At 33.1% G+C, this 12,850-nt stretch overlaps 1 protein-coding gene across 1 annotated transcript in view; it reads right to left on the bottom strand.

Moving 5' to 3' along the window:
* Positions 1–606: 606 nt before the first annotated feature.
* Positions 607–12,850, bottom strand: part of LOC143201058 (uncharacterized) — a 30,333-nt gene continuing 18,089 nt past the window's right edge. Inside the window, exons 7-12 of the mRNA XM_076411906.1 lie at positions 12,046–12,295; positions 11,847–11,985; positions 8,914–9,213; positions 5,658–5,802; positions 5,431–5,594; positions 607–943 (exon numbers count right to left, since the gene is read on the bottom strand). Coding sequence (XP_076268021.1) covers positions 644–943; positions 5,431–5,594; positions 5,658–5,802; positions 8,914–9,213; positions 11,847–11,985; positions 12,046–12,295 — 1,298 coding nt within the window. The 3' untranslated portion in view covers positions 607–643. The remainder of the gene's footprint in view (positions 944–5,430; positions 5,595–5,657; positions 5,803–8,913; positions 9,214–11,846; positions 11,986–12,045; positions 12,296–12,850) is intronic.

The following is a 12,850-nucleotide window of genomic DNA, read 5'->3' as shown; positions in this document are numbered from 1 at the left end:
ATAAACTATATATATTTGATAACATTTTGTTTCATTATTTTATTTAAGCTAGAATTTTGTTCTTAAGAAGGTTCTGCAACGTGTGTGGAAACTACTGAGAAACGATATAGTCACAAGTTGAATAAACTCAACGAGAAACTTTATCAGAAAAGGTCATTTACTGGGTAATGATGTTGCTTGTGCGATTTACCCACTGAACTGAAACTGAACTTGGGATAGAAAGTTATCTCTTCTTCATCAGACTTAACTCCATCTGACAACCATTTGGTTCGGTCAATTCAGCATGGTTTTGTTAAAAGTTAACAATTCAAAATCTTGATAATGTGCGTAAATTTGACTTGACTATCCCCATGACTGCAGTTATTACAAGCTTCTTAGGCGAGTCCATTCGTATGTGAGAGATAGTAATATTTCTAAAATCAAATAATAAATAGATGACTTTAAAGCCAAAGTCCACTGAACATTCTAGATATAAAGGTAGCGTCATTCACTTTGAAAATGGAGATACAACAATTAAAAAACAAATCGACAAAACATTGAGAAGACTGGGATGGAAGTTTTGATGTACTTAATATATAATTAGATAATATAAATAAAACAAAATAATTATTGCATCTAAATTTTTATTTAATTTTTTTCATCTTCATGTCACACAAAAAAACGGTTCATATTCTTCATCGTTGAGTATCTTAAAGGCAGGTTTCTTATCGATATGTACCAGGAAGAATTTAAATATTTTCCCGAGAACCCTGGGAATTCTTCGGATATTCGCCACAACCGCTAAATCCTCGAAGTATTCCAATTGCTGGTCCCCTATGTAATGAGCCCTTCTGTTGGGCACCTTTTTCTCTATCCGCTTGATAATGTCTTGATTATAATCATCGTACATTTCTTCTTTCGACACTTTAAAGTGACCTTTTAATAAAGCCAAATAGAAACGAATCTAAAAGAGAATATATATAAATAAAATTATTGAACGTTTACTCAAAGTTTTATCAATTTTGACTTATTATCTCTGTAATTCTCAGCACAATATATGTTATTTGAAGTTTCCTGTGCAAAAGTATTGATTAACATTCTTTATCAGACAATCTCTTTTAAATTTACTGTTATAGTTAGGCAGATATATTAGAGAACGTGAAGTATAAATGTAAACAACTTTTAAACAACCTAATCCTAACTATTAAATTCGATGGTTTTAACATTTCTTAATAAAAAATAACAATTTTCCATTTATTGAGTAATAGAGTGTATACAGACACTAATCAATTCATTACTTTTATTGTTTGGTTTGAAAAAATATGATGTTACTGCTCCGTCATATTCCTACCGTCATATACAATTGTCCGTTTTGGTTTTAACTATTTAAAATTGATGATGTTGATGTCCATGAAAAAGAACAGTTTGGAGGACAAAAAAGGTCGCAGACAATTAATTGCTGGCCAAGACTTATTAGATGAAAATCCAGATCAAACCCTCAAAGAACTCTTAAACAGCTTAGCAGCTGGTGAATGAAATGTTTCCCGATATTTACAGTCACTTTCGATAGATATTCGATAGATATACAAAACCTTTCTAACATCCCGGTTTGATTACTTCGCAAAGAAAAAAGCGTATATTTAAAACGCGTTTTTATAGCGTATTGTGTCCAGAAGAGCTATCACCATTGATAACATCGTTCATTCGACACAGTATCACAATGGTGCCAGAAATGTAACAGGTCAATTGAAAAGTCCCCGGCCTACCATAGTAAAACACATTTTTTTGGCAATATTTTTTTTTTCTTCGACATAATTTTGTTCAGTACGATTTGTCTTTGCTTCAAAGTAGACCTCAGTTTCGGCGATCACCTCTTCATTCGACGAAAATTTCTTCTCACCGAGCATTCTTTTGAGATCTGAGAACAGAAACTAGTCGCTGGGGGCCACATCTGGAGAATATGTTGGATGAAGAAGCAATTCGTGGACTGTTGCCATCGTTTTCACTGATTTGTGACACGGCGCATTGTTTTGGTGAAGCAGACGCCATAACCTTGCCAGCCGACTGGTACGTTTTCCCACGCTTTGGAGCGGGTTCATCGGGTGTAATCTACTCGGATGACATATCACATACCAATGCAAAAACTCAGGTTTATTACGCTTGATCATCTTCAAACACTGCTTCGAATCATCAACTCGTCGTTGTTTTTGGTCAAAAGTGAGTTCGCGCGGTACCCATTTTGCACAGAGCTTTCTCATACCCAAATATTCGAGAATGATATGATGTGCATGATCAGTTGATATCTTTAGAGTGTCTGCTATTTCATTCAATTTCAATTTGCGGTCATTCAAAATCATTTTGTGGATTTTCTTAATGTTTTCTTCGGTAACAACCTTTTTTGGGCGCCCACTACGTTCACCGCCTTCGGTGCTCATTTCACCACATCTAAACTTAGCATACCAATCCTTGATGGTTGATTTTTCTGGAGCAGTGTCCAAGTCATCAAGCCAAGTTTTTGCTTCAACTGTATTTTTTCCTTCAAAAAACATTATTTTATCAACACGCGAAATTCCTTTTTATCCATTTTTGTTCACAATAATAAAAGTTGCTTCATACAAAATGTTATAATTCACAAACTAATGATCCGACAGCTGTCAAATTTACACAAGCATCTTTTGAGGGTTAGGGCTAACTAAAAAACATATGGATTTAATTCTAGTAGCGCCATCTATGTGTCAGGTCGGGACTTTGGACCTGTTAAGAATAATTTGTAGAAAATGATGGAATATATATATATATATATATATATATATATATATATATATATATATGAAATAAATGCCTTTTTAAGTGAAATAATGATTACAATACATAAAAGCATATGATATGATTATGTGAAATAAGATGGAAATGGAACGAATGCTATAATTATCTCAGTGGCGCTAGCATTCAATGTAGTTATATATACCTTGATAATTGAGGACACGCGATAATAAAGTTAAATTGAAATAGACCAGCAAGTATTGGTAGTATGCAATTAATAAAAAGGAATAATATATAACACCTGATATCTCTTTAGGTTACAAAAAATGTTTTAGTTTAAGTCTGTTGAATGTTTGTAATTATGTGTTATACGGCTAAGAGTTACGAAACAAGCAGTATCCTGGAATTTCGGTGAATGATTCACAAGCAAAGTAATCAAGTTTCTTATGAATTGAAAAGAAAGAGAAAAAGAATTTAAGTTTGTTAAGCAAATGCATTTTTGACTAATTTGTACTATTAATTTGACACAATGTAAAAATGCGCCAAATTGGAATATCAAATAGAAGAGCTCATTTATGTCATCAAATTTATAACGTCAACAAGCTGCAAAGTTGTCGCATCAACTTTGATTTGATTTACCACGTTTTCCCATGTTTAACCTATAATCATTATCACTAATAATTCTGCAGACATTTGGCAACATAGCCCACCAGTAAAAAACTGGAATTTCATAGGCTAATTCGGTTATCTCTTTTTAACTGGAATAAAATGAGAAGGAAAAATGTTCTCCGAGTTTAACTTTCAAGCGGTCGCGTGACGTCGATTCGACCGCAATCAATACATTTTCGCTGATAATAATAATAAATCTCATCATATAGATATCGTGTCTTAAGTAGCTTCTCATCATTTCACTACCTACAAAATAAACAGCTTAATCCCCTCGCCCCCCTTTCTGGGCGGAGCGCAATTATATCAGTCACTGCGCAGGCGTCGAAACGACACCACGCGCCTGCCGGTGAAAGGGTTACGCGAGATGCTCAATAATATATTTTATTTATTTGAAATATTGTAAGATTAAGCGTTTTATTTATAAAATGAGTTGTCTACGGTTGGAGGCCGTTAACACTGAGTGCCATAATCAAGGAAATACTACAAGAAGATGACTCAGATCTCAGTGACCAAGGATCAGAATCTTCCGACCACATAGTTTCAGAGGAATCTGAATCTTCTGAAGAATCAAGCAGTTCGAATTTGGATGAAAAGAATTTGTCTTTTTCAGAAATAACTTGATGTTTTACAGGACCTGATACAGGCAAACAAGTGGAAAAAATCTAACAATAGAGTGAGACGCCAAGTTCAAAATATTCTCACAGAAGATTCGGGTATTTGTAGAAATGGCGTGGGGGCGATAGCGATACTTCAAGCGTGGAATATGTTTATTTCTGAGAATATTATTACAAAAATTGTTATACCTACCAACGAATTTATACAAAAAGTGAAGAGGTTAATTATATAAATTTCGGGCACAGGAAGAAATCTTATGATCGACAATTGGTACATCAGTGTTCCTTTGGTGGACAATTTGGCAAAAAATCATAAGATTTCACAAACCATTTTCAAAAAAATTACCCCCTTGTTTTACAGCTAAAAACCTATCTGAATATTCAAGTGGATTTGAATTTTCTGACAAGGTCATTTTCGTATCGTACGCGCGCAAGAAAAGATCTATGGCACTAATATAATCACTTCATTGTTTTGCTCAAATAGATGAGAGTACAATTGAAAAGCGTAAACTAAGCTAGTAGCTTTTTACAATAAAACTAAAGGCGTTGTCGGTGAAATCGACAAAACAGTTAAAATACGTTAAGGCAGACTAATCGATGACCGTTGACACTATCCTTTCGTCTATTGGATATTGCTGGAATAAATGTAGTGGTAATATTGAGGGCATATAAAGTTACGATTCAAAAAAGGCGTACCTAAAAAAGATATTTACGTCCATTGGGCATGGAGCTAATAAAGGAGTATGTCCAAACAAGATCTTTTATGGTAAATCTTTCAAGAAAATTAAATAGAAACATAAGAGAACTTTTGAATGTGGATGTTGAGGCTACTATTAATGAAGCGAGCACAACATGCAGAGGAAGCTGTAAAATATACTCGGTAAAAAAAGGCACATCATATGCACAGCATATGTTTGTAGAAGCCACACTACCTTTATTTACAATGAACTTTATCTTGGCGAAGACACCGATTCTGAAGAGAGCTAAACCTAAAACGATGGTTATTTTAATCATTTGGTCTCATGAAGCCAACTAATTTTATTGTTATAAGTTACTAGCTATTTATAGCTAGTTACAGGCACTTAAGATTATTTTTGTTCCTAAACTGGGTTCCAGAGAAAAACCAGATAAACGTTACGTTGTAATTTTGTATGTTACTTTTTCACCGGTTTCTTTTTTTATCAAAAAATAAATAATATTGATTAATAATAATTTTATTTCTCTAATATAATTCTATAGGTCTTTTAGGTTACGCGCGACCGCTGCCGTCACAAACGAACATGCGTCCACTTGAAGGCTAAAACGAGTTTTACATTTTTACAAACTGCAAATAGAAATATATTCGACGTCATTTATGATATATTGTATCATTTATATATAAATTATATCAACTGATCCAAATTACCTGTATTGAAAACAAAGGAAATGGACAAACTATGAAGGTTACGTTAATAATAGCCATAGACGGATATTCTATATTTATAAGATGTTTGTATAGTGGCTTAACCCAGTTGTCATCGATTGTCAGTTGACATTTTTCACTCAGAAAAGGAAAATTATAATTGTATCCTAAAAGAGACCAGTAAAAAGTTATGAAAGAGAAACATATATTTAAACTACATTGAAACTTACCAGTACAAAAGATAACGTCGTCTATTTCTACTTCAGTTCCGTCAACGAAAATCGCTCGATGGTCCTCGAAGCGTTCTACTACAGGTTTATTTATCACATTTTTTTCTTTGGACTTCTTTTTTTCGTCATTAACACTCAAGTAAACCTGTAATAAATAATATATAATAAAATAGTTATAAAGGCTATATTACTGTATATTAAATCGCATCGGGTACATTTGTAACCAACTTCATGTTGAAGCCTCACTGACATGCTTCACTTTTCAGTATGTGTAATTTCGTTGAAGTAGGAAATAACCCTCTTGAAGTGTGTTGAAAAGGTCTGAATATGTACTGAATAAATCGCATGCTGTTTCGTTGAATGCCGTTTGAAGCTTATGGCAATCATGCTCCATCAATATCTTGAAGAAAGTTCGTTAATAAGTAAGTCTTGAAGAATATGTGAATGATTCAAAAGCTTGGATATTTTATATCGTATAAATTGAAGCTAAGAGACATTGAAAGGCATTTGGTCATGTGTGACAAAATCGGAAAGGCATCGTATTGTTACTGATAAAAAGTGGATCCATTGTGATAATCGAAAGCGAAGAAAATCATAGGGACCACCTGATCATGCATCAATATGAACGGCAAAGCCGAATATAAATCACTCCAAGCTAATGCTGAGTATTTGGTGGATCAGTTTGGTAACGTATGCTATGAGCTATGATGAAACCATTAATGGAGATCCCTAACGACTACAATTGATATGTTTGACCCAAGCACTGTGCGAGAAATGGCCGTAATTCGAGCAAAAACTCAACAATGCTATTCTTTAGCATGATAACGTTCGACCATATGTTCCAAAACCGGTGTAAACATATTTGGAATCATTAAAATGAAAAGGGCTACCCCACCCGCCGTATTCTCCAAACTTTGCTCCTGATTACTATTTGTTCTGACATTTGAGTCGTGATCTATTTGACCAGCTCTTCACTTCTTATGAAGATACCAAAACATGGATCGATTAGTCGATAGCCTTAAAAGATACGATATCCTTCGAGCTCGAATCCATCAATTGGTTGAAAGATGACAAAAAGGACAATAGTTTCAATAACATACATTGTACCGATTTTTCACAATAAAACTTAAGGTGGTATATATAGCCTATTCAAAATAACTTTGAACTCACGTCATCAAGATGTTTAATGTATTGCCTGCCACAATTTGTCAATTCGTTTTAAAATTAGGTAACATCTTTCTTCTCATTTTATTTTAATTAAAAATAGATACAATGCCGTCTGATATGTTCGAACATGTACCCAATCAGCCTACGAACGTCATCCGGTTGTCAAACATCTGCAAAATTCTTCAAAATATTGGTTATAATAGCTATTGGTTGCCAAAGCCAGACAGAATTACAGGAACGAGATAATGGAGGTCCCCTTTTGCCAGTAAAATTCGTTAGAGAGTTAAACGTTTTTACTGTTAAATATTAAGTTGCTGCGCTTTTCATTGAAAATATTGTTAAATATAATATTATTATTAAATATTTCACTGAAATATCTCAAAATATGAAAAATATAATTTTGTATTCACAGAAAAGAAACCCTCCTCAAACGAAGCGGATGATGAATCAAGATGAGCTTGATCTTAGCTTTATCAGAAATCAAATATATGAAATTTATGAAAACAGTAGTGGTTTTTTCAATATAAACATAATTTAATACAATTATTTTAGAGGAAACTGTTAGTCTGGAAAGTGTATATAGACAGCTTAGACATACAGCAGACTTACAGCTCTTTGAGGGATGTAGAACATCTCTTCATACATTGCTGGGGATTAGGACGAAGCTAATTCATCATTTAAATGATGTAAAGATAACTCACGAAAAGGTCCAATGGAACTATTAGACACTGATTTTAAAAGAATACAATTTTTAAAACGTATAATAAACTAAGGAAGACTTATTATTATTTTAATTTGTATATTTAGTTGAGATATGAATATTATAGAATGGGATCAAAATAGTCGATGGTCACTTATCGCAAGATGATAAAAATGATAAAAATGGTGTTAATACAACATAAGTGAATGGAAAAAAATAAACGTTGGAATAACACTTGATTAGGCTCTATTAGCCATAACATTTATTAATAATTTATTGCAGATATATTGTTCATTGCAGATATATTATTATGCTGGAAACAGGAAAGATTAATGACATCTTTGGTTTGGGTGAACTTGATCAGACACATTGAAGAAGAAATTGACAAATGATGGAATCGTGATCAAATGTTAGATAGATTGGAAATTAACAGCTTAGTTATTCACTTGAATGATACTTTCTGAATATGGGATTATGATTCAATGCTGACAATTTCTAAGACAGGGTGATGATAGTGGAGACAGCTAAAGGTGAGTATATAATTAATGTACGATAACTGTAAGAAAACTTATTGTACAGTGTGAAATATTTACGTGCATACATCATGTGTATTTATTTAATATATGTGTGCAATTTCTCAGTATATACATGAGCATTTAGTTAAAATGTGTGAGGAGAAAAAGAATAGTAATTGTTTTGCAGATATGGCAAATGCATTATGTAGAATGCAGTAATTATATCTAATTTTATCAAGAAAGATGTATAGAGGTTCAGTAACAGAACAAGCTAAGGAGAAATATAGAGCTATCAAAATGACTTGAAACACTGTATCGAAGGAAACAAGAACTAAACATAAATAGTAAATATGGTCTCGAATTAAAGTAAAATGCATTACTTGGATATACAGGTGTTAATTAGGTGGATTAGGCCTTTTGGGAATACCATTACATAAAAAAATGCGGCTAGAATTCTAACTCATAGGCGGTGTTCATAAAAGAGTTCAAAGTAAATATTATAAAACACAACCCTAACCTACAAACTATTATAACTGTTTAATTAATTGTACATTTAAGTCCTTTGATAAAAATTTAAATAAAGTTTATTTTATTTAGATTAAAAATTTGTTGTATGCCAAAGCCAAAATGAACTAAAACTCGAGTTGATGGGGCAACATTTTGAACGGATTATATATTTAATAACCAAATATGTGATGTAGAAATATTGATATTTCTTGATTAGAAGTCTGACATATGACACTTTCCAAAAGAAGAAATTCATAATACATATTAAATATCATAAAAACAATCAGGAGTGACCGGTCAGAGAGTCAAGATCAATAACAGTTACAAGGTAGCAATGACTAATAAAATAATACGACAAAATACAAACCTTTTCGGCCTCTAAAGCAACCAGTCTGGATATATCAATACCCGAGAAACTACCTCCAATTACCAACACCCTCTTTCCTTTATATACATCAGATCTGCGATAACGTTGACTGTGGATGATGTTTCCTTTAAACATGTCAGTTCCCGGAATGAACGGCGTGAATGGGTCTGTATAGTGACCGTTACACAGCAACACCCCATCAAATATTTTTTCCGTCACCTCATCCGTTTGTGTGTTACGAACTTTCACCGACCATTTTCCGTTATAAAGAGGTTCAACCCATATTACTTGGTGGTTTAGCTGAAAACACAGAAAAATTGATAAAATTACTGGAATTAACGTTGTTTTTTATATAGTTTATGCATTATTTTTGATTTTGAAAGATATTTATTTGGTTTTTCAATACAAAACTACTATAGATGTAGTCTTGTTGAGCGGCTATTAAGGGAATATATCCAGTCTATAAATTAATTTTAAAGGATTTGCAAAAGATACGGGGTACATTTGTAACCAACTTCATGTTGTGAACAAAACATTTTTTCAGTTGAAAATATATGAATTTGTACCGAGTCAATATTGCATTTGCGGGCAATCTTATTTGTTTACTTCAAATTGAAGAATGGCCAGCATGCTGTGTGGAGCTTAAGGCAATCATCTTCCATCGCTTTCAACATGTGAATACTGATTTTGACATCTAACGTTCTTTAAAGATTTTGAAACCGAAAAACCGAACCATAATTGCTGGAAGTAATAGAAGAACCATTTCTAATTGTTTGAAAAACATGGGGATGATCCAAAAGCTTGGATATTTTGTGTAGTATGAATTGAAGCCAAGAGACATTGAAAGGCGTTTGGTCATGTGTGTCATGTTGTCGCTGATGATGAAAAGTGTATCCATTACGATAATCTAAAGCAAAAAAAGTCATAGAGACCACCTGGTCATATATCAAAATTAACGCCAAAGCCGAATATCTAGGGCGCGAAGCTAATGCTCTATATTTGGTGGGATCAGATTGGATTTGGTGTCGTATACTATGAGCTGCTAAAACCTAATGAAACTATCAAAGGGTATTGTTATCGTCTACAATTGATTAGTTTGAGCCAAGCACTACGCTAAAAACGTCCGAAATATGAGTAAAGACATCATAATGTTATTCTTGAGCATGCTAATGCTGGACTTGGAAGAATTAAATGGGTGGTATCTCATCCACTGTATTCGCCAGATCTTGCTTGCTACTTGTTCCGACATACGAGTCGTGACTTATCTGAGTAGCGCTTCACATATTATTAAGATACCAAAAAAAAGGTTGATTGATGAATAGCCTGGTTCTTTCAGGTGGAATTCGTAAATTGCCTGAAAGATGGGGGAAAGTAGCGGCTATCGATGGATAATACTTTGAATAAAATACATTATACCGATTTTCACAATAAAGCTGCAAATAAAACAATCCATTAAAATTAATTTATAGGCCTAATACTAGCTTGGAATATATACCTTTTTGAGGTAATAGTCTCAAATAATGCATAAATCGCATAAACTATTTAAAATTAATATGTTCGCAATATTTCAAAGAATATAAATTATTTTATTATTAATATATTTTTATAAAGCATATACAGATAACAATAATAAATCTTAGAGAGGCCATAGGAAGAGAAACTATAATACAGAATCTGTAAAAATAGTAAAAAGCAAAATTAATTATTTGAAAATCTACATTCTACATTACATTACACACTGATCAAAATGCACGTAAATATCTAATATACCAGGTGTACCGGAAAGTTTTACATGAAAAAACTACATGATTTTTAAGAAAATGGAAAAATATATTTATTCAAAATATTGGCCATTTGATTCTATACATCTTGCACATTTTTCAGACAATTTATGGATGCCATCCCAAAAAAACCGTTTGTTCTTTAAGCAAAACCCTTCATCGAGCCGTTTTCTAACTTTTCCGAAATTGTCGAATTGAAGTGCTGTTCTGTAAGTGTATGTCCCATTGATGCCAAAAGCTGATAGTCGGACCGGGCAAGGTCTGAAGAGTACGGTGGGTGCGATATGTCCCATCCAAGTGCTTTCAATGCTTCTCGATCGGTTTTGCTTTATGAGAAATCTTTATGAGAAAACTGTAATATCACTTTACCGTGTCTTCGGGATTATTCTGGACATTGTTCGATCAATGCATTGTTCAAATTAATTATTTTTTGTCGGTAACGATCACTATTAACTGTTTCAACAGTTCGTAATGCACGCAACTCTGGTCCTACCAAACACAGAATAGATGTTTTGTGACCAAAACGATTTGGCCTTGGAGTCGATAGGCCGACTTCGTCACGTGATAATCATGATTTTTTATACCTAGGGTTTTCAAAAAAATACACTTTTTATCACCCGTTATTATTCGATGCAGAAATGACTTCCGATCATGCCGTTGAAGCAGCATCTCGCCGATGATTTTTCGATTTTCCATTTGCTGACATTCAATTGATGTGGCCCAAATTCTTTCATCTTTTGGATTTCCCCCGTTATTCGCATTGTAATCGGTCGCTAATGGTTTCTTGAGCCACATTTAATGCTTCTGTCAATTGTTTTTGAGTTTGGGTTGGATCTTCATCCAATAATTCTGAATCCAATAATTTGAAACTGTAATCAAACTTCTCGGTATGCCAGAACGTCCTTTGTCTTGCACATCGAAATCATCACTTTTTAATTTTAGGAATTACGCCTTACATGCTTTTAAGATCAGCAAACCATGATTTTTAGCGGCTTTTTTCATTTATTTATACTAGAAAAATAATGCAAATGTCCGTATTTAGGCACGAAATTTTTCAAATAGGTATAAATTAGTGTTGGGAACTATCGTCTGAAATTGACTATCGATGCCGTCCCATTATTAAATTTCTTAAATAAAAAATATTATACTTACTTTTATATGAGGAAACAAGTTAAAATCTTTTGCAAACTGATGTAAATAATCGAGTACTTCTTGTTGTGTGATATAGTGTTCTTCAGATGGTTTATAAGGGTAATTTTCAAACTCCATCAGTTCCTTTGGTAGATTCGTTCTAAAAATCGATTGAAATTGACCGATTCACCTGCCATTCGTCTCAATTCCGTCCTCTTACCGCAGTCCTGCGTACATAGATGAATGGACGTGTTTGTTCTTATTCTCTTCCGTATTTTCAATATAGTTCCACGTACCACCGATGAAACCCTCTTGTTCGTAAGCGACACACTTGACATCTTCCTCCAAACAATGTCTTATAGCAGCCAAACCTGCTGGCCCTGCACCGATTATAGCCACATTCATGTTTCCACCGTATATGTTAGATGTTGTATTGTCGAATGAAAATGTCTGGAGATAATATACACTATTTGTATATTAATATCCACTTATATAACACAAATTTCGATAAGGCTTTTTTGTTGTTAGTTCTTTTATCTTTTTAATTGTTTTGATATTGTGTACATAAATACGTCCGTGTTAAGTAGATTAAATCGATTTGTCTACAGTTCCAAAAATACTTTTTACAAGTAATGTGATAAGGAACGAAGTATTGCATACTGCTAATTATTTAAATATAAATGAATTTCTGATTAATGTTCTAGTTACTTTATCGTCTTTTATTTGAATTAAAATTAAATGTTGACTAATTTAATTTTCGTTTGTTGCATATACTGTACCGATAATAACTGGAGAAAGTTTCAAATAATTTACGTTTGTCTTGTTTAGATTTCATTATTCAGTAACATTTGTAAAATTGATGATAGATAACAGGTCAATTGAAAAGTTCCCGGCCTACCATAGTAAAACACATTTTTTTGGCAAAATTAATTTTTTTTATTCAAGGATGATACACTGATTATAGCGACCCTCCAACTTTTCGATACAATTTTTGTAGTACGATTTGTCCTTTGTTTCAAAATAGG

Source organism: Rhynchophorus ferrugineus, unplaced genomic scaffold (assembly GCF_030347505.1).
Source record: "Rhynchophorus ferrugineus isolate W39M unplaced genomic scaffold, kcgeb_rfMv2 rfM8, whole genome shotgun sequence".
NCBI classification, from domain to species: domain Eukaryota; kingdom Metazoa; phylum Arthropoda; class Insecta; order Coleoptera; family Curculionidae; genus Rhynchophorus; species Rhynchophorus ferrugineus.
The sequence above is the reverse complement of the archived record's forward strand: the minus strand, read 5'-3'. Positions and strand labels throughout refer to the sequence as shown.